The 21,639-nt window shown below is 38.4% G+C and overlaps 1 protein-coding gene across 3 annotated transcripts in view; it reads right to left on the bottom strand.

Moving 5' to 3' along the window:
• XRCC4 (X-ray repair cross complementing 4) overlaps positions 1-21,639 on the bottom strand; it is a 115,971-nt gene that overhangs the window by 47,992 nt on the left and 46,340 nt on the right. For 2 of the 3 annotated variants that reach the window (XM_077347527.1, XM_077347528.1), the window contains exons 4-6: positions 20,229-20,395; positions 15,236-15,388; positions 14,756-14,859 (exon numbers count right to left, since the gene is read on the bottom strand). In XM_077347527.1, the coding sequence (XP_077203642.1) occupies positions 14,756-14,859; positions 15,236-15,388; positions 20,229-20,395 (424 nt within the window). The remainder of the gene's footprint in view (positions 1-14,755; positions 14,860-15,235; positions 15,389-20,228; positions 20,396-21,639) is intronic. The other variant, XM_077347529.1, reaches the window with a different exon arrangement.

Raw genomic sequence — 21,639 nt, 5'->3', positions numbered from 1 at the left:
ACATCCCTAGAATTTATTAAATATTTCCATCAGCAATAACTATCTGCTTTGTTTGGTACAGAACAGAAATAATGCTAAATTAATCCAGCATTAAAAACTGTAGCCACTTGCAAAACAGAGACCTTATAGGATCTCCTATATTGATCTTATATGCCTTCTTGACCATTACTTTGAATCCCCAAGATAAGACCTTTGATCCTGCATGTAAAGGAGGTATTCCTGCCAATTCCCATATCAGCTGCAATCCTACACAGCACATATTACAGAGTATCCTCCCATTTCTCAAGAGCTGCTGTTTAGGAGGTACAAAGAGCTGAAACAGAAAAGTTTCCACCTGGTTTGCATATTATTTGGATCCAAGCCTATATTTATAAGGAGGCATTTTTCTTAGCTATATGGTAGTTTCTGTAATATTTTGTAGAAGTTGCTAGGCAGCCAAACTACAATTCCACTTACAATATCTCCCTGAATGACTTAATTAATCCAGCATAATAGCTATGAGCAGACAACTATTAACTAAATAGAAGTATTACTTTTTATAGCTTATAAATATATTGCTTCCTAAATGAGCAATACAACTAACCGAGAAATGAAAGGCAGTCAAGGTTATGTTTTGTTAAAAAAAAAACACAGAACAAATACTTGAGGTTGAGAATTTATTGCCTCTCAGTACGTATGCATGTTTCCACTAAATGTTTCCCTTTTGGTAAACTGCCACTGAAGTGCCTGGAAGGGAATAACGAAGAGAGCTTTTATGCATTGAACAGGTATCTCAGATTCCTTTTGAATCTATCTATCTATCTATCTATCTATCTATCTATCTATCTATCTATCTATCTATCTATCTATCTATCTATCTATCTATCTATCTATCTATCTATCTATCATCTACCTATCTACCTGTCTGTCTGTCTGTCTGGGTGTTAGTTTTTATGATGTGACTACATGGTTGGCTAAATTAATGTTGCAATAGCCATGTGATAGGTTGTGCCTCTGCAAAGTGCTGCATCTCTACTCAGATCAACACACTTATGACATTTAATGTTGTTTCTCTTCTATTTCTCACTGTCTTGGTGCTAAAGATTTTGAAAACAAAGACAAATTCCCCCAGGATTCCACTGAAAATATTTATTTTTTAAAATAAATGCATGAATTTAATGCACGTGTGAACATACATTCATTTGAAATATCTACTTAAAGGTTATGAAATATCAAGACCTGGTTGCTGCTTGAAAAAAATCAGAAGTGAACAAAGCATCCAAGTGGATGCCTATGTAAGTACATACATATATTCTTGTTAAGTAGGAAATAAGAGGGGGGGGGAAGACTTCAATGATGTAGCAAAACTATTTATGGAATTGCAGAACTTATAATAATAATACTCAGTACTCAAATATAGCTTTCGAGTTTTCAAAGCACTTTATACATATTATTTCAACAATACTTACAATACCCATATTCTCCCCACACTGCAGATGGGCAAAAATGAAACTCAGAAGCAGCACTTGCCTAAAGCCATGTAATGAATTCATGAAGATGAATTTTTACATACACAAAAATCATCAATTGAGAGTGAACACTGAAATCATAGAATGCCGCACATTATCCTGGATGCTCTCTTCAGTCAGGTTTTGTGTCCTGGAGCTACTGCTGACCTTGCTAAGCTACAATCACCCAGTCAACAACTATATACAGTTGAAGGCAGAGTCCATGGCCAGAAAGTCGGAAATGATAGAGAGTCCTTGTGAGACAGTTCTGCCTTCCCCAGAAAAGGCCCACAAAATGCCATCCTCAAATATATATAATGATGATATATCTTTTCTTTAACTGTTTTTTAAAAAATCAACATAATACAGGCAAAATAAATAATTTACAAATGTTATAGTGTATAAGGTAAAGGTAAAGGTAAAGGTATCCCCTGTGCAAGCACCGAGTCATGTCTGACCCTTGGGGTGACGCCCTCCAGCGTTTTCATGGCAGACTCAATACGGGGTGGTTTGCCAGTGCCTTCCCCAGTCATTACCGTTTACCCCTTCCGACCTCGGAAGGATGGAAGGCTGAGTCAACCTTGAGCCGGCTGCTGGGATTGAACTCCCAGCCTCATGGGCAGAGCTTTCAGACGGCTGCCTTACCACTCTGCACCACAAGAGGCTCTTGTTATAGTGTATACCTTTTACTTAACTCTTTGGAGATCTTATTCATAAAGGTGTTTTAAGTTTCAGGGGGGAAATGCTGAATTTTAACCAATGATATTAACCAGTGATATAAGCTGTCATCTTCTTAAAATGAAACATTTAAGATAAAAAATGAAACCTCTAAACTGTAGTCTCATTAGAAAGATCTGATAATGGAAGCTTATAATTTTTTCTACTACGAATGAAGTAAAGACCTGTTTCACGATACAACAATGAAAGCCTTATGATATGCTTTAAAAGCTCTGTGACATGGATCACAGGAAAAAGCTCCATTACAAAACTGGTGAAAGCTGAGGAATTATAATTTTGTTATCTGAAACTCCTTGACCATAAAGTGATTTTTCAAATTATTTTCTTTAGAATGTATAGCAGCACTAACAGAGCTAACTATATTATCAGGCTAAATATTTCTTGCTTTGTTTTATGACAAACCAAATGTTGTTGAATGACAAAGTGTTCATTAAAAAAAAAAATCTTGTCCTAGTAATATTTTCCCACAAGACTGGATTTACTTCCCACACTAACATTTTTCCAATATATCACTGACTTGTAAATGTAAATTGTCAATAGTGTGCATGCACATGAAAGCTCATACTTTGAATAAAACTTTGTTGGTCTTAAAGGTGCCACTGGACTCTAAATTTGTTCTGCTGCTTCCGACCAACACGGCTACCCAGCTGAATCTATCTTCAGCAATGTAAACAGGGTTCCCATTTGTTTGGCTGCAGCAGACAACCTTCCACTAAAATCTTGCCCTTCCTGACAGTGAGTCAGTAAACACTGGGAGAAAATGGTGGTGACACTATGACTTTCGTCTACAAGGCTCTATGGTAAAAACAACGTAGAGGTGGGAGGCGGTGGCTAGCATTTCCCTAGCCATAAAAGCTGATTTGCATGTCACTTCAACTACAGTATTAGCTAGTAGAGAGGTAGGTTCCTACTGCCAGCAGTGCCAGAGCTCTGGGCCTCCAGCCAGCTGTCCTTCAGACCTCACTCTACTTCTTCCAGTTCCCACTGGTACATCTCACTTTAATCCAAACCTTAGTTCATAAATGTCCCTGAACTTGTTTGAGTCAGTTTCTTTCGGCAGAGGGAGGGCAGCTGACCCAGCTTACTGCCACGATCCATTATGCCAGACCCATGCCAAAGTCTGAATGAGTGAAGTGGTTGATCAGGTACAGCTGTCATCAGAGTCCTCCTCCTTTCCTTCCCTATCTTGTGCTCCGTCTCCCAAACAGGGGGACGAGGCCAGGTTGCACAGTAATACTCAGCTCGCTCAACTCTAAGGATAGCAACAGCCCACTGAGATGCTCACTTCTCTTGCACCAGCTTGTAAAAAAAAAAAAAACATCCCAGGAAAATCCGGCCTCAAAATTTATGTGGAGGAAATGGGGCTAGTTATTTGTGTTCTTGTATTTATGTGTGAGAGAAAACTGATCAAAAGCAGACGGAAAATATGCAGGACTTCTTTGAGGTGCAATTCTCGCTCTCATCTTCCATCCAGTAAATTCAACATCATCTCCTCCTCCCAGTTCCACAAGATTTCCCTGTATTGCGAAATCATCTCAATCTACTTTTCAATTTGGAAACATAAAAACAGCAGAGAGGTTCTGCAAGTCCCTTGTGTGGGTGGGAATGGTGACACAGCTGCCCCTAAGGCTGCCCCTACTCTGCCAGCTTTTCACTTTTTGGTCCAAACTGGAAAACAAAGGAAGCCAAGCAAGCACATTTAGACACTGACCACATGGAGGACTCACCCAGGAATTATGCTGTGCTGTCCTCTGTTTTTTTGCCATGGGCCAGCTCTCCCGATCTTTTCTGACAACCACATGGGGAGCCTTTGGCCCACTCTCTTCCATCTGCCCCCAGGATTTGTACATGCACAGGATAGCTGAGGGACAGGAAGTCAAAACATCCTGCCATTTGTTTTACTCATCAATCATTGTCACATGGTGAAAACTCCCCAATTACCTCCCAGTGCCATTTGAGTGCCCCCTGAGCCTGAATTTAAAAAAGGAAAAAATTACCAGGATTGCATTGTAACACAAAACCATTACAACACAAATAAGGGGATTTTAAAAGTGGGCTGTCCTATAGTGCCATCCCCCCCCCCACACACACACACATGCAGACTGTCCCTGATCTCACTTAAACCAAGAATAGAAAGAAGGAAAGGTGCTGACAAAATGTGATGGTAGATGAGGGAGTGTGGCTTTCATTGCTTTGGAATTGTGATGTAACATAATCAAATATATCTTTTAAAAAATAAGGTTGTGAGCATAGATGACGAAAGTGACACTTGATGGGGAAGGTGGGAACAATGTCCGACTGGGGACGACCTGAGTTTTCCCCTTACGCATGGCTCAGCCCTGACACACACACTGATGGATCCTGCAGCAAAAAAAAAAAAAAGCAGATTTCTCCGCAATCCCGTGGTGCGGGGCAACTGAGGGACTGAGTCAGACCAAGCCTGGGACCATACTAGAAAAGTTATTTTATCTTGATCTGCAGTTTTCAAAATGCCAGGTCATGCAACAACACTAAACGAAAACTAAAACTACTACTTTGTTTTAAATAAAATTAAGCTTCACCCCACATATTAAAAACTATCCATTAACAGTACCTTAATTCAACTGTCTTATTCTACAGAAACAGATCCACCCCCTTCCTAAACATACATATGTTATTACTCCCCACAACTGTTTGTTTTCTCTCTTTCATACACATATATTTGCCCACAGAATGACAATTCTGAACATGTCTATTTATTGAACTTTTCTGCTGACTGCAATCTATCATTTTCAACTTAGTTTGCCAAATCATTATGTTATATGATATAACTAGAAACAGTTTAGTATTAACTTTGACTTCTGAAAGCATCATTAAGAAATCTGAACATCTCATTGCTTAGCAATAGGACAGCACACAACAATGTAAGTGTCACAAGCGGGATTATTACTTCCTTTTAGAGAAACTGTGAGCTGGTTCTAAGGATGAAAAAAGGAACATCACTCTTCAGAAATAAGTATTCACAATGTGTGATAGGAAGTGAAGCAGCAGCATTCGAAGAATAAATTATGGAACTGAAGTAATGATTGGCAGAAGAAATAAAAATGACTGTAAGGGATTGATTCTGTTGGAAGAGTACAACAGTGCTCACTGTCTTCAAGTTGAGAATTCATTTTAGGAAATTAGCTAACTGGGGGAGTACAGCAAGCTTTCACAGCTAGGGCTTCATGAAACCTTGGCATTTATAGATGGCCCTGGACGGGTTTCCTGAATGAGTGGGAGTTAATTATTTTTAATATACTTTAAAATTTGTTAAATATTCATCCATTCATTCCATTTATATCCTGCCACTCCCAGCACACCTAGCCTGTGGTGGATTATATCAGCATAAAAACTTCAATAAAATATGACCATGTAGGGTCATGTCAACTCACCCCCCCTCCCAAAATGGTCAATGGGGAGCCTGGAGGGGGTGAGAAGGAGAGGGGCCTCAGGTGGGCATGTATATGCTTCCCAACCATATACTGCATCATTATGCCACTTCTGAGGTTTCTTGAAGCCTGAAGAATGGTGTCTATGGTTAAAAAGTTGAGAAAGGCTAGACTAGAAGTAAAGGTGGCTATTCAGGAGAGGCAGCAACAAGAATAAACATTGGGAGAATGAAAGTCCCCAAAGTAAGGTAGCATAGCATCACAAGACAAGAGAAGTACCCCCACCCAATGGACTAAAGTTTTGTGTAAAAATGAAAACATTTGTGTTTCTTCTTAATTTAATGATTACTACCATCTGCAACAGGTGGATAAAATTTAGCTTAAAAATAAATTAGTAATGACATAGATGCTGAAATTCTTGTCTAAGTAAAAAAAATACTGTAGCTTTGTAAACATATAAATATCTAAGCATTATTAATTCTTGCTACCCTGCTGATTTCTTTTTCCTCAGGGAGGCTTGCAGCTGCAAACATTTAAACACAGCTTACCAGTAAAGACAAATATGGTAAAGCAAGAAATACTCTTTTAGTCATTTAAATTTAACAGATTTTTAATAGCTATTCTAGAATTCACCTTTTTCTAATCTCCAGCTTAGCTAGGCAAATTTGTTAATACCAGTGCTATAGAGTCCAATGCTCTGATAGTCCTAAGTATAATAAACCTTAGAAACAAAATATTGAAAATTTGAAGGCTTAATACCAACATATTGTTAGATAAAGAGATAGTGAATAATTTACTAAAAACTGAAAACGTTCTTTGAAATTAATACTACCAATTAAGTACTTAAAAGTTCTATCGGGAAACTGGCAAAATTCATAGCGGGAGTTTGTATACATTAAGTATTGACACAGAAGAAAGAGAATCTTAGATATGCTTCAAAAGGAAAATAATCAAACATCTAGTAAATATCCATAAATTCACGAAATCCAAATTAATTCTGAAATAACTGAAAGAGGAAAAAACAAATGTGTCTCTAACTCTATGGAAACTGAAAATTGGACAACGCAAAAGATCGACGCTAGAATTGGCTTTTTATCTATTATGATTTAGTTCAAGGTCCACTATTTCCCAAATGGCTTAGCAAAAATATACTAAGGGACTAATGGGAACTGCAGGGTAGGTGGGGCTACCAACTGCTATTTTATATACATCAGGTGTAAATGCAGCAGAGTTCAGGAATATGGTTGTGAAAATTCTAACTTGAATTCTGAGCATCTATAGCAGCTGCCGTGTTCTTAGAGAGTGAAAACAGAAATTAGCAGAAAGGGGGTACTTGTATTGAGTCTGAGCATACCCAAGAGAAAGTGGATTTTAAAAGCACAGCCTTAAGTACACTGCCTCCTGATTTGACAGCAGAACTTTGGATCAGGGCCAGCGCCACATAATTATCTATGGATACCTGCAGAGATATTCCTCACTCTTAAGTAGTATCTTGCTGTTCTTGATGGGGGATAATCAGGATGTGGAAATATGGCAACTACATCCAATTTTGCTTATGACTTAAAATAGTTTACAGTTTACAAAGAAACGCAAAATAAATTTTATTTCCTACAAGATTAAGAGCTTACAATTTGTACCTAACAATTTACAATTCCTTGTTTTAAGACTATATTTTCCAAAATATTCCTTCTCTCCATATTCTCACTTAAATTACTAACTTTCCGGCAGTAATTTCAATTCACTCTTAAATCTCTTGCCTATGCCTCAACAGAAAGGCACACTGCTAAAGGTAATTCTCTGTTTTCTCAGACGTCTTATTGGATATAATAAATCTTTTCCAGCCTGAAAAAAAAAATCCAACCGAGCAATCTGACTACAAGGTCAAAGAACAACCTTAAGCCCTGATGCTGCTATGGATTGCTAGTCAAGGAGCTGGTATTTGCTGTGCTACTAGTTTACAAGGTTGCATATTTAGTCTCATTTCAAGTCTCTTATTTCAATCTTGCCAAGAAAGAAAATAACCACATCCCAGTGATTTACTCTTCCAGTGGCTCTTTACTACCAGAACACCTGTTATTTTCACCAAACCTGTTTTTATTAATAACAGAGCCATGTTGATTTTGCTACCCAAGGATATCAAAGGACAATAAAATAAACACCTCTTTAACAGGAACCATGTTTCATTTCTCTTACATCATGTAAATTGCCAACCTTTTGCAAAAGCAATCAGACAGTGTTTTCCCTCAGAATTGCATTCGAAAAATTATTAAATTCACATGCATCATTTACTGGAATATGCTACCACAACTGAAGCTGGGTTTTTGTAAACCTGTTACATAGTTAAACATGCTAGCATGAAGACAGACCATCTGGAGATCAATGGTGCAATAAATTTCCATGTAAAAGTGATCTTGGAAACCACTTAAACCAAAGCCGTATGAATATGGTATATTATTACGACGACGACGACGACGACGACGACGAAGAAGAAGAAGAAGAAGAAGAAGAAGAAGAAGAAGAAGAAGAAGAAGAAGGAGTTGGTTCTTATATGCCGCTTTTCTCTACCTGAAGGAGGCTCAAAGTGGCTTACAATCGCCTTCCCTTTCCTCTCCCCACAACAGACACCCTGTGAGGTGGGTGAGGCTGAGAGAGGCCTGATATCACTGTTAGGTCAGAACAGTTTTATCAATGCCGTGGCAAGCCCAAGTCACCCAACTGGCTGCATGTGGGGAGTGCAGAATCGAACCTGGCATGCCAGATTATAAATCCGCACTTCTAACCACTACACCAAACTGGCTCTCTATGCCTCTCAGTATTATGGTCTAAGATTGCACCCACCCTCCACATCTTGTGGAACGTACCTTGTGCTATGGTGTCACAATGTTTTCTCCTTCCCCTACCATATATCACTGGCCGTTGCTAGCATGGGGTAGGAGGGGAATGTGGAGCATCATGACAGGAGGCAAGTTCTACGAGATGTTACAGAGGTGAACAAGAGAACTAGAAATACAACTGCTGGTTTCGACGGCAGCTGCAACTTTAGTGCTGTGTGCCATTCAACCAGAAAGGGCATTAATTATTCTTTTTTCCCCCTTGTTTCATGGCAAAAATTACCATATATACTTGAGAAGCTACAATACAACTGCGTTAAAAAAAACTGTAATAACTAACCTCAATGGAACCTGGCAAAGGTGCTTTTATTTTTCCATACAACTGATTGTTCCAGGTGAAATTACCCACAAAGCAGTGTTTTAATGTAGTAAGGGGTTAGCTTTGTTAAGCATGATTGCTTACACAGAGTACATTTATACAATGATGAAACGAGCAAACTTTAGTCTTCCAGGTTGCTAAAAATTAAAAGTAATCTGTGAATAGGCAACAGTTATTAAACCAAGTAATGAACAGACTGCTTTTTATTAGTGAGATTTGTACCAAACACTTAAATGTTATGAGAAAGAAGGGGGGAACTACCCCTTACAAATCTGAGATTTGAGGATTATTTGGCCAAAGGATAGCTGTCCCGGCCTAGTCTGAGTTGTAGGAGAAATAAACAAAATAAAACTGTTTCCCAGAGCTGCTGTGCTTTGCCAAAGAAAGCACAGGCAGGTAAGAACTGTAAACAGCTTGAGACCTGTAAACATTACACTCTAATTTGTTTTGAACATTTGAGAAAGTAAAATGATTTACAAAGACCTTTCCTATTCAAGCTTGTGCCTGTTTCAAATCTTCTTAAAACCATATGTCAGAGTACTGGTCATGTTATTTATAAGTTCAAGAAGTAATGCTAGCGCAATTTCCTAAGTAAAGTGCTAGGAAGTCTTTGTTTCTTTTCCTGAAAAGGCTATGTTCTTGCTAATTCCACTTTCTATGAACTTTTGGGTTTGTGGCAGTTCCAGAAATGTCAGCGCATGGACATTTAGGGGGCAATAAAATCTGCTCCCTGAGCCTTCGGGGAGGGCGGTATATAAATATAATAAATAAATAAGGAATCACTGTATATCAGATCTTTATTTTTTATTTTTTACTTTTGTGCATATTTTTAAAAAACGAAACCATGGGATTGGAGGTATCCTGGTGACACTGCATGCACCAGACAATCATTGTTCTATTACAAACACGCAGAAAGGTTTGTCAGAGTTCTACTTAGAGGAAAGACGTCTGTGTACTTAAACTATTTTTGGAATACACTTTTGAGAATTGTGAGGTAAAAATAAAAGATTAAACACATTTGCACCAATCAGTCCCACTGCCATAACCAACCTGTACAGTTGTGGCTCACTGCAGATATGCAGATAAGAAGCTAAACTCATTTATGTACATAATTAGTAGCCCAAAGTAAATTACATATTTATTTATCAGACAGAATACGTAATTCAGCAACAATGTAGAAGGACAATAGTCAACCCAATAGAACGCCTAGTCCACGACACTACAAACCTTTAAACTTTAAAGACGCCAGGTCTGTTGCCCATAGAAAATAAAGGACCCTTACAATTTAAAGGCAGAAGCGCATCAGACCAGATGCGGACACTGAAAATAATGGGTGACAGGCTTGACCTCAAGTGGTGTGGTCTTCCCATAGAAAATAACAGCTCTTTAAAGTTTAAAAAGCAAAAAAAATGGGGACCAGATAAGGGCAGGGGAAGAGGCTTCTTCTCTTTCCCTTCCTGCTCTTGTTAGGGAATAATGCAAACAGAAAAATGACTAAGGCAGGACAAGCCATAACTTTCCTAGCTATCTTTCCAAAGCATGAATCCAGTGGCACCTTTAAAACCAATAAAATTTTATTATGCATATAAGCATTTGTGTGCACACACAATTTCAGATATCTTTCTAGCTATTATTATTAGATAGAAGTGTTGAAGATCATGCTCCTTCTTTCTGGAGATACGTATTGAAAGAATGCTGGCGTTTCCTTTAAATAAGGCATTGGTGCATACTGCTGGTCCCCAGGGCGGGTAGTGAATGAACTTGGCTGCACTGATTTCATTACCATGTGTATATGTAAAGAACCATCACACTGCAGGTGACTTATGATAACACCATGGGGGGTTTCAAGGCAACAGATGAATCAGAGGCTGGTTTGTCTGACTCTTCATAGTAACCCTCAACTTCCTTGGTGGTCCAAGGAATCCAAGTTCTAATCAGAGCTGACCCTGCTTAGCTTTCGAGATCTGACAAGATCAAACTAGCTTGGACTTTCCACTAGTACTTATTATACCTACATGGGGGGGGAGATATATATATATATAGATATATATATATAGAAAGAGAGAGAGAGAGAGAGAGAGAGAGAGAGAGAGAGAGAGAGAGAACTTGGCTGCATTGATTTCATTACCATGTGCATATGTGTAAAGGATCATCACACATCTAACATGCAGAACTGACCTACAGTATTTGCTGGCGTATAAGACTACTTTTCCCCCCTGAAAAACATGCCTCCAAGTGGGGGGGTGGGTCGTCCTATACGCCGGGTACATTTCAGTTGGGATAGACATAGCTGCCCATAGTGGCCCATAGTACTGTAATGTAATGTAACAAGCTCTATATTTTGTGTGGAAATGTTGGGGGGTCTTATACGCCCAGTCATCTTATATGGTCATCTTATATGGCAAATATGGTCATTAATGTTATTCAAGTAAATAGGATTTCAGTGCTTCTGAACTTTGACTAGAACTTATGTACTCCTGATTCAAACTCCTACAAAACAGTCTGTGTAGTGCAGTGGTTAAAACAGGGTCTCATGAAACCCAAGTGTTGCTGGAACTTTGTGACCGGCTGCTGAAACTACTATTACTGTTACAATTGTGTTATTTGAAGTTGTTTCTGCAGACTCCCACTACATGCTCCGTTTGGTGAAGAAGAGCAAACTAGTAGCCAGCCCGGAGTATAAGCCTGAAGAATATTTCAGGGATTTCTCAATAGTAAGAAGGTTGTGAAAGGCTGGGTTAGACTAAAATCAGGGAGACTTCAGGCTAATCAGTCTATCTCAATGTAACCTACCTAATGGGAATAAGAGGAGAATAATGTTGTAAGCCACTCTGAGCCCACTGGGAAGAAAAATGAAGTATAAATATTTTCATGGATTTTTTTTTTAAGTTTAGGGAAGTTAGTACCTTCCACAATTTACAGGAGTTTGAAACCAACCTTTTGGCTATAATGTAAAATCCCAAAACTAAATTTCTATCTTAGCAAGATGACAACAATACTGGATCAATATCATTATACAGAAACAATTTCCACTGATTTCCTCTGAATTGGTTCTAGAGAATATGCTAATGATCTGTTGATGATTCTATAGAAACACAACATTAAAAATGTATTTTTGTATACAACTCAATATCACTCGAGTAAAAATAATTGAAACCTAATGTGAAAAAATCCCCTATTACTGAAATTGACAAAAGCATTTCGATTGTGAAATGGAACAGTATTCATTTAAAAATTGCATAAAATTGCATGTCCTTGCTTCTATATTTCCCATCGTTTATGAAACTGAATATAGATCTCATTGTGTTCATCATTTTCCTAGGTCAGAAAACCCAATTTATACAGTAAATCCCAAAGGCTAATAGAGGCCTATGTTGACAGGTTCAATTTAGAAAAAATATTTCAGTGTGGTAACGTTCCACAAGAGTGAGCTGTCTTTCAAATGTCTGCTACACAGCGATATCCATTTGCAGAAAGGTTTTGAAATTAGCAGCTTTGCTTTCCCCCATTTCTACTTATCATGTCGACATACAGATAATGAACAAGCTATACCACACTTGCCATCAGGAACAAAATTTGCGACAGCTAAGAAGTAGTGACATGAAAACCTGAAATTAATTTACCGCTTACTTTAAGAACAGCAACACCCTGAAATATCCTGCTACTCTGGAAGATAATCATACTTCATTAATAATAAAATGGGTAAAAATATTATTCATATAACTGCCAGCCAACCTGTTCTTATAAATCTTTTGTGCTAAGTTTTACAAATCGTTAACACCCTACTGAATGTGTGTGTCTGTCATGCTATGCAGATGCAGGGGAAAGTATCCTGTGGAGAGCTTTTCATCAAGAAGATGAAAGACTGCTTCCAGCCTTTCAAATCGAGACTAACTGGAATTCTGTATAAAAATAGATGCGGTCTTTTTAATAGCCATTACAGCAATCTGGCACAGTATTATATTTTTCTCTGATCATTTTCATTGCTTAGGAATTGTGTTAATTAAAAGCTGACCCCTTTTTCAAAATTGAGTTTCATTTTCTTCTGCACTTCCCTCATTGGTGTGGTTATGTTTTCCCTTAAAGGAAATAATTTTTTTGTGATACTTTAATAAAGAATGTTTAAAATTTTAATAAATGTTTAATAAACAATGTTTAAAATAATTAGAAGTCATCAAGAGAATTACTGCAACAAATATGGAACAATCCTCACACTGACACAGACCCAAGTAGAGAGGGCCTATGTGAAAGAGTTCACTTCAAAGAACTGAATACTCATATTGAAATAAATATTGTTAGCCTTTAAGGTGACACTGGACTTTTGTTTATTTTTCTCCAACAAACACCTTTCTGCAAATACTATATGAAACCCTATTTTTACCAGTGTTTTTGTTTTGGAATTCACAGTTCTCACATTTTGGGTTCCCAGAATTGCTTACAAAATACGACAAAGGTAAGCATTGATGAATTCCTGAAGGCAGCTCTCACGCACAACTTTTTGGTGCTGCTGAAGGGTCCGTCATATTCAGCTGTCCGTCATATTCAGCTGTTCGTGCACCAGTTTACAAAGAGCATTATATATCCCCTTAAAAATCCAACAATTCCAACTCTGCTGGAAAGATCCTATAATTCTATTTTGTTCAAAATAAGCTTCATTCAGCGAAGTGCTGTTCCTGCTCACAACTGTCCTTTTAAAATTACTTCATAGACTCTTGCTTGGCATTGGTTGATTAATTACTTCCTGTTTACTTGCTGAGTCCCAACAGTCCTAAATGGATCTTTTACCAAGGTTGGAAAAGCTTTAATCATATGTGTAGCTTTGCCACAAATGGAATTGGTCATTATTTATTTTATGCTCATAATTTTACAATGACAAAAGGATTGTGGAAAAAAACAGCATACTTTGAAGCCAAGATAAATACAGGATAGTTTCCCTACATTCCCTACAGGTTTGCAGATAATACATGAAAGGAACTAATTTATTAAGCACCCCCCAGAACTGGAAGCTGTTTTAAATGAACATAGCGATTGCCTCCATTGCTTTTGGGCAGCCTCCAGTTCCAGTTCTTGGGGGCCCTGCTATGCCTGAATGTGTTCTCAATAGGTTCACCTACTCAGGGAGAGAGAATACTACATTATTCATGGCTGTGTCTTATTTTCCATGATCCTAATTTCATAATCCATTATATTCACTGAAAAAAGTATAACTAACATCACCACCAGGTCTTTGGTTGAGGCCAAGTTTCAGGGACAACTGGGGCCCCTCCTCTGGCCATTCTGCAATCCTACACCTGTGATGGTTTAACTGTAAATTGGAGAAGGATTGGGGATTATGCCGCTGTTTTATGGGTTTTTATGGTCTTGGAGATTTTGACTGTTTTAATGGGGTTTTAATTTGTTTTTGTAACCTGCCACAAGTCCACGAAGAATAGCAGGATATAAGTAAAATAATAAATATCACTCCACAATGGTAACAGATACATTCAGGAATTCAAAGGCATCTCCACCATGAGTCTGAAAGCAACTGAGAAAAAGGTAAACTTAAAAGGAAGTTAATGAGGGGAAAACTGAAAAGACAGAAGCCACAGGAAACTCAATGGTGATTTATCATTATGCACATGGACTTCTGGCACTGAAAATTTCATCTTAAGAAGAACAGAATCATTAGAAGCTATGGAGAAACTGAAAAAGAACACAGGAAAAACAATACATAATATGAAAAAAACTGATTTTACCTGAACCCATAGTACCAACATTGTAAATGAATAATGGAAATGCTGAATAAACGGTTCTGCAGAACCACCTAAAAATTCAGGTACCGTCTTATTTGACCATTAATTTGGCTTATGCAGATCATAAGAAACAGGTATATCTGTAAAGTTTTTAATTAAAAAAACAATTTTACCCTACCAGGTACTAATATGGAAGGCTGCATACAGTTTTCACTTTCCTCATCAGTGCTTCCTTCATAATCTTCTCCTTCAATTTTTCTTTCAGATGTAGCCAAAACATCCCTAGAATAATACAGACATCTTTCAGTGATTCTTTAAAACATAATTCTCTGTCATTAGACAGGTCAACAATCTTTCCATATCAAAAGAATATATAATAGTAACACAAGATTAGCACTTAATAATAAATGTTTCACATGAGTCTGACCAATGTACTTTAAGTTATAGCCTTTCCAAGAGCCACTTCAAACTGCAGTGGAAATAGGCCCTCAAATTTATAGTGTACCTCCTACTACTGTATGGTTTAATACTCTCCTATCCCCCCATGTAAATCATTTGCAGATAAACAGTCTGGACAGCCAGTAAGGCAAGCTCCTCATAGCACATTTCTGTGACATTTCAGGCACAATACTCCATTCTGAAAGGAAAGTAATAGCACCTCTTTTGTGCGATTTCTTCTACAGCTTCTTCAGCTTCTTTCAAACACTGTTGTAAGCTTCTTATTTTTGCCTTCTTCTCATTGAGCACTAGGATAAAACGCTTATAAAGCTCAGTCTCTAGCTCTTCTTTAGCTTCTACACATTTTAGTAACCTTAAAAACAAATAATTTATATTAAAATTAATAATACCTGCAAAATACATGTATGGTCTTGGCAACTTAAAACATACATAGCATGACAGAGATTCCATCAGTAGGTGTGAAAGGTTAATTTAACGACACCTGATTTAATTAATTTAACTATATCCAAATTGTATAAAAACTCTTTGTCTACAGTCTCTTCCATCCCATGAAAAAAATAACCAATTAGATATCTAGGGTATAGATCCATTAGTATTCCAACTCTACAATCACTGAGAGTTGAATGTAGAAATCAAGTGTTAATTTATTGCCATACCCCTTTCTCTTTCTTTATGGTGAAGTATCACAGGTATTAAAATAATATATTGCCTAAACTATAATTTCTATTTATCAACTAGTAGCAAAGCCCATTTTCAAAACAGGCAGTAGGAGGGCCAGAAGGTAGAAGGGTCCATGTAGAAGAACTCGGTGGCTGAGCTGATGAGCTTAGGAGGAGCCGCATCATCCCTTGCTGGCCGCCCTCTGCCATACGTCACTATGTGGCCAGAACAGGGAGGGGCAGGAGGGAGGGGATGCAGATGGTGGCAGCCTGTTCTGGGGTTTTTCAAGTGGTTGCTTCAATGCTCTAAACAGACTACCAGTGGAAGAAAGAACTGCTTCCTGTTTGCCAGCCCGCTTGCCATGGGTTTAGGATTTATTCATGCAGCTTTATTTAAGTTACATTTTTGTACTTAAGAGGTTTCAGATTGGAATTTAAGGAGGATATACTTGGTTTTATACCAACATAATTTTCTGTGTATATAGAATGGTTGTTTTTGTAGATTTGATTGCTTATATTACATGTATGCTGTAAACCATCTTCAGATCATATTAATGGAAAGAAGTGATCTATAAATATTTTAAATAAGTAATCCATAAATATGTACTTTAAAATTTAGCCTCTTCAAAGACTATAAAACCTCATCATGTACAGTTTATATTTTAGAATGTACAGGAATCATTTGAATCTTAGTGCATTAACAATATTAGCAATATTTTACAGCTTTACATAGTAAATATTCATTAAAATAATCTTACAAACTATTAAGATCGTCTGCCAGGATGTTTTATGAATATGTTCAATAACTGATACATAATTCATCTAATTTAAATGCAAATGATTGAGCATCATTACCATACAGATCAGTTTAATAACTCTTAAAAGAAAGATCATATGTACTAATCAACTACCAAGAGTATTTCCATGTATAAATGTAATTTTAACTGTTTAGTGGAGAGGGGAATGCATAGAAATGCTAAAATGGAAAGATTAGCACAAAGAAATTCATCATGAAAGAAAATTCAAAAACAATATTTCAGAATATTAGCTAATTCTGGGAATTTTTCTAATCTGTCAGAACTGTTAAAATGTTTTTTCTTAGAGTGTAGCATATTATCAATATGAGAATATATTTTGAATAGTTCAATTGCAGCCATTTATATGACAAACCACAATTATAAACATAAAGGTTTGATGGTTTTGAATGGCTTGATATTTAACAAAATACAGTGATGCCAGCAATACTCATTGAATATACAGCAATGGTATAGTGATTCCTGAAGCCCTTTTTTCTCATTTGAAAAAGAGATCACATTCTTAGAATAGACAAAAAGCATGCTGGATTTATACAGGAATGGTTGCAAAATGTGAAATTTTAAAAATGTGTTTTCTTTTATCCTTTGTTTCATTATGTCTTGTATTGTTCCTCTATTTCCACCCTTTTCCCCCTTGAAGTGGTGATTCTGACTGTAGATTGTCTGCTATACCAGTATCTGGTGATCATTTTCAGTTAATTTATTCAACTGCCACGATATCCAAGTGACATTTTTTATGTGCAAGTTATAGTTCAAGTGATCCGTCATTACTAATTGACAGATCTTTTAAAGTACCGTAAATGTTGGTAAATACCAAACAATGTATGGAGGGGATTTAATTCTAATCTACACAGACTGTAGATTTTGGTGTAAAAGCCAAGAATATGATGGTGGAGAGATGCCAAAATTAAACAGAACTAAATGTATTCACATTTGTGAAGCCTTAAAGTAAGAAATTCACGAGAATTTCAATACATGTTGTCTGGGGGGGGGAATGTTTGCCAATCCTTCATGTTGTCAGGGAAGGAGGATGTTTGTCAATCCTCCATTTCTGCAAAAGATGGGAAAAGAGGATACAGAGCCCACGAAGGAACTTGGTGTTGTTTTAGTGGGAGAGAGGAAAATGCCACAAAAGCGGGAAGGTATGACCATGACGAAGTTATGGGACAGAATATACCATTTTGACGAACCACAGTCTACACCAGGCTCTTCTGGTCACAGTCAGAGAGGAAAGAGGGTACATGAGAGGCTGTTTTGACCATTCAGGCACTCTTGCAAGGATCATTCTTACTTGCATGGGAAGGGGAGGCTCCTATTTGGCAGTGCACACACTACATTTCCCAAACACCAGCCACAGAGGAGGTAGGTAGGCTTAGCTTACTTTAGATGAGACTAAATAAAGGCAGAGGGGACCAGGTATGCTAAGGGGGTCTGGGAACCCATTCTCCTGCTCTGAGAACAGTCAGAGGTCAGTCACCCTTCAGTGAAGCAAACTGGTAGGAGAGCACAGGAAGCCAAGCTGAGACCCTGGACTCGCCCAATGGCTGCACCCATCCTCGAGAACAGCAAAGCATGGAAGGCAAACCAGCAGGAGACAGTAGGACAAGCAGTGACAATAGCAGTGGGCCACCCAGAACGAGAAGGAGCTCATTGCTAGGAGGTAATCTCCCAGGAGCCCCCCATTTCCCAGCAGATGGGACATAACAGACTCCAGAATAGAGCAGAGGAACAATCCATCTGGGTGTGGAATGTTTCTCTTCCCACGCTGTCCCGTGATTCCCTCATTTACCATCGGGTCCTTTGGCAGAACACTTCAGGGTACTTGGGTCTCCACAGTACCCCAGGATGAGAGACCCTTAGAGGATTGCGGTACAACAACCAGTGGGAAGTTTCCAGGTAGCAGGGGACTCTCCTGGTCGATGGCTGAATGATGGGGCCACTAAAGATCTTGCAGCCCCAAGTGAGAATCAGGAGCATCGTGGAGACTCTCTTCCACTAGGAAATATCAGTTGGGGAAAGAGGCCTCCACTGGATGGCCAGCAGGCTGTGTTGTGGAAAGATCAATCACAGCCAGGAAGCTGGATTAGAGACAACGGCCAAAGAAGTGCGCAGGGAGATCATCGACTGGGAACATTTAGTGGTGGCTGTAGCGTACTGCCTCTGAACTGTGTAAGGTTAGGAGACTGGAGAGCAGAACACGTCAGCGTAGAATTCATGGAACCCTATCACACATGGGGATACCCTGAGTCATCAGGGGCTGAGGGGAGGGCAAACTTGGAGGGCCATAATAGGATATTAGTAGCTAGTTGAGGGACTACCCATGGAGAGCCCCTAAGTGTAGGGGGATCTGGGAAGCTCTCAGCTGGCCAAGGGGATTGTTGGCTCTAGTTAGGATTGTTGGAAGGGAAGGAGGGAATGATAGTTAGTGCAGTCCCAGTTAGGGCTGGGAGTTTAGTCGGCTCTGATAGGGAAATTATCGGGAGGGGAGAGCGCTTTGGGAGGGACTCTCCCCAGGTGCGGGATTCCAATGATTCATGACCAAGGGAGACATAGCGGTAGGAGGTTTAATAATAGGGGGCACAACATACACAGGTCCAAATAGGCCCCAGGGGCTTCTTGATCCTGGCCAGGGGCTTCTTGATCCTGGCCAGGGGCTTCTTGATCCTGGCCCCAACCTGGTGGAATAAGCTCCCAGAAGAGCTCCCCCTCATTAGCAGTCTTCAAGCAAAGGTTGGATACACACTTTTCTTGGATGCTTTAGGATGCTTTCGGCTGAACCTGCATTGAGCAGGGAGTTGGACTAGATGGCCTGTATGGCCCCTTCCAACTCTATGATTCTGTGATTCTGTGATTCTGAGATGAGGGACCTGATGGAACTATCATAGTTCTGCAGGACCTGCAAGATGGAGCTCTTCTGTCAGGCATTTTGTTGAGGCCAGGCTAGGAAGAATGAGTTACTCCCTATATAAGGTCCTTTGTGCCAGTTATCTGGGCAAGAGTTACTCCTGAGATGGTGCCTAGGGTCTGTGGGTGAATGTGGGTGGGTGAGCAAGAAAGGGAGGGGAGGATTGGACCAGTTTTTATTTCCAGTTGTATAGGTATGTATATTTCTATCTGTTTTTATGTGGGTTTATCATTTCATTGTAAACCTCCCCACTTCTACACTGTCTGTAGCCAAAAGAAATGAGGCGCTAGAAGGTATTCTGGCCCAGGTCCCAGATTCCCAGGTGTCTGCACCTCATACATGTAGCAAAGAAATACAAGCTATATTGAGACACTATGAAAAACCTCTTGTTCATAACAGGCTAAAACCAGTTTGTTGTCTTGTTCTTGAGCTCTACCCTATTATCCCCTCATTGTAGAAAGCCCTTATGGAACATTTCCTGGTTTCTGAAGACTTAAATAACAATTTGTCATAGTATGATTTCAAACCATGAAGCTTGCAATCATGCTCTATGCGTGAGGAGAGAAGGCAGGGGAATGTGGGGCCACAGCAATGGACCACCCAATCAGGTGTTTCTGTAAATAACCACAAGTTATTTATACAGAGATATTTATATTCAAATTCATGTGCTTTTTTCAATATTTGTGTAAGTGGAATGGAATATATAATAATGTAACCTTCTGGTATTGTGCTGGATAGGCAAGTAGAATGCAAAAATCAATATGGGAAGGAAAGACCCAACCAAGATTATCACATTGTTATTTTTCAACTTACTGCTCCTGCAGGTCATCCACATCACTCAAAAGTCTTTCATTCTCTTTTTGTAATTCTTCATTTTTTGTCTGTAGACCCATTATGCTGTCTAGGCAATAGCTAATCATCTCTCTAATGGTTTCAGCTGGGCTTGAGACTTTTTGCAAATCCAGCAATCCAAGTCTAAACTAGGGCAAAAGGGAAAACTGGGTTAACTGGGCTAGAAAAGATCCTGAATTCTAGTCAATCATCATCAGACATATATAATTTACACTGTTTACAATGGCAATAATCGCCATAGGAAGCTTTGTACTGTAAGTAACAATTGAAAGTTTTTGCTTATTGTCTATTATCGTAAGAGATCATTCTGGACACCTTGAGTTGGACTTTGAACACTGACGCAGGATGAATTTCCTTTCATGTTCATTCACAAAGAGTTCTATAAAAACAAGGCTGTAAAGTGTGCCCTCCAAAAAACTTATCATAAAACAACAAGTTTTTTGACAGGTATGTGTAGTATAAATATATATTGGTCTGACAAAAGGAACTTTGACTCTCACATGCCTCAGAAATCTTGTTAGTCTTTAAGGTGGTACTGGACTCAAATAGTACTTCTGTAAACCTCTCAAGACTCTAATATTTGGCCACACCATGGTTAAAATATTTCCATACTTCCAGCAATCCTTTTAAGTTTGTTTATTAATAGTGACTAAAATGCTACAGTTACTCTCAGAATTTTTTTCCTAGGATGCCTGGCAGAGGCCCCTAGCTTGGTTCAGTCATATGACCTATTTATTGTATTATTTAATTTAATTAGCCATCAAGATTTTAAGCACTTCATGTAGAATTCAAAAGTATAATAAGTCTTGCTTCTCAGTAAAACAAAGACAAAATTACTGAGTTCGCACAGGTCTTACTACCACCTGGAGAACACAAAAAGTATTTATTTATCAACTGATTTTCATGGAGGACAGGATAATGTACATGTCTTCTCCACACCTGTTCTATTCTCACAGCAATATTGTGGAACATCTATGATCAATTGCTGAAAACCTATAAAAACATGTTACAAAGCAAAGAATTGCTAAATGAAAATATATCTGAAAACTATTCTTTGACTTTCTAATTTCAGCAATGAGTGAAAATCTGAGTGCAATATGGAGGTACATTGCAAGTTTCTTTTCCTCCCATTTCCTTCTCAAATGTACTAAATTTCATTTTTTATCCGCAGGAAAAATCTAATTTCATTAATATCTATACATTTCTGAAATCTCTATGGGACAATTTATATGTTTCTGCTGCCTCTTCAGCATTTCGCAACTCTCTGGTTTACATTTTATGCAGATGTAATTAATGTGCTCTTTATTTCCTCTTCTGATTAGGGACAAAAACATTCAATAAGCAATGACCCAACACCAAGCTTTTGAGGGGC

Source organism: Paroedura picta, chromosome 7 (assembly GCF_049243985.1).
Source record: "Paroedura picta isolate Pp20150507F chromosome 7, Ppicta_v3.0, whole genome shotgun sequence".
NCBI classification, from domain to species: domain Eukaryota; kingdom Metazoa; phylum Chordata; class Lepidosauria; order Squamata; family Gekkonidae; genus Paroedura; species Paroedura picta.
The sequence above is the reverse complement of the archived record's forward strand: the minus strand, read 5'-3'. Positions and strand labels throughout refer to the sequence as shown.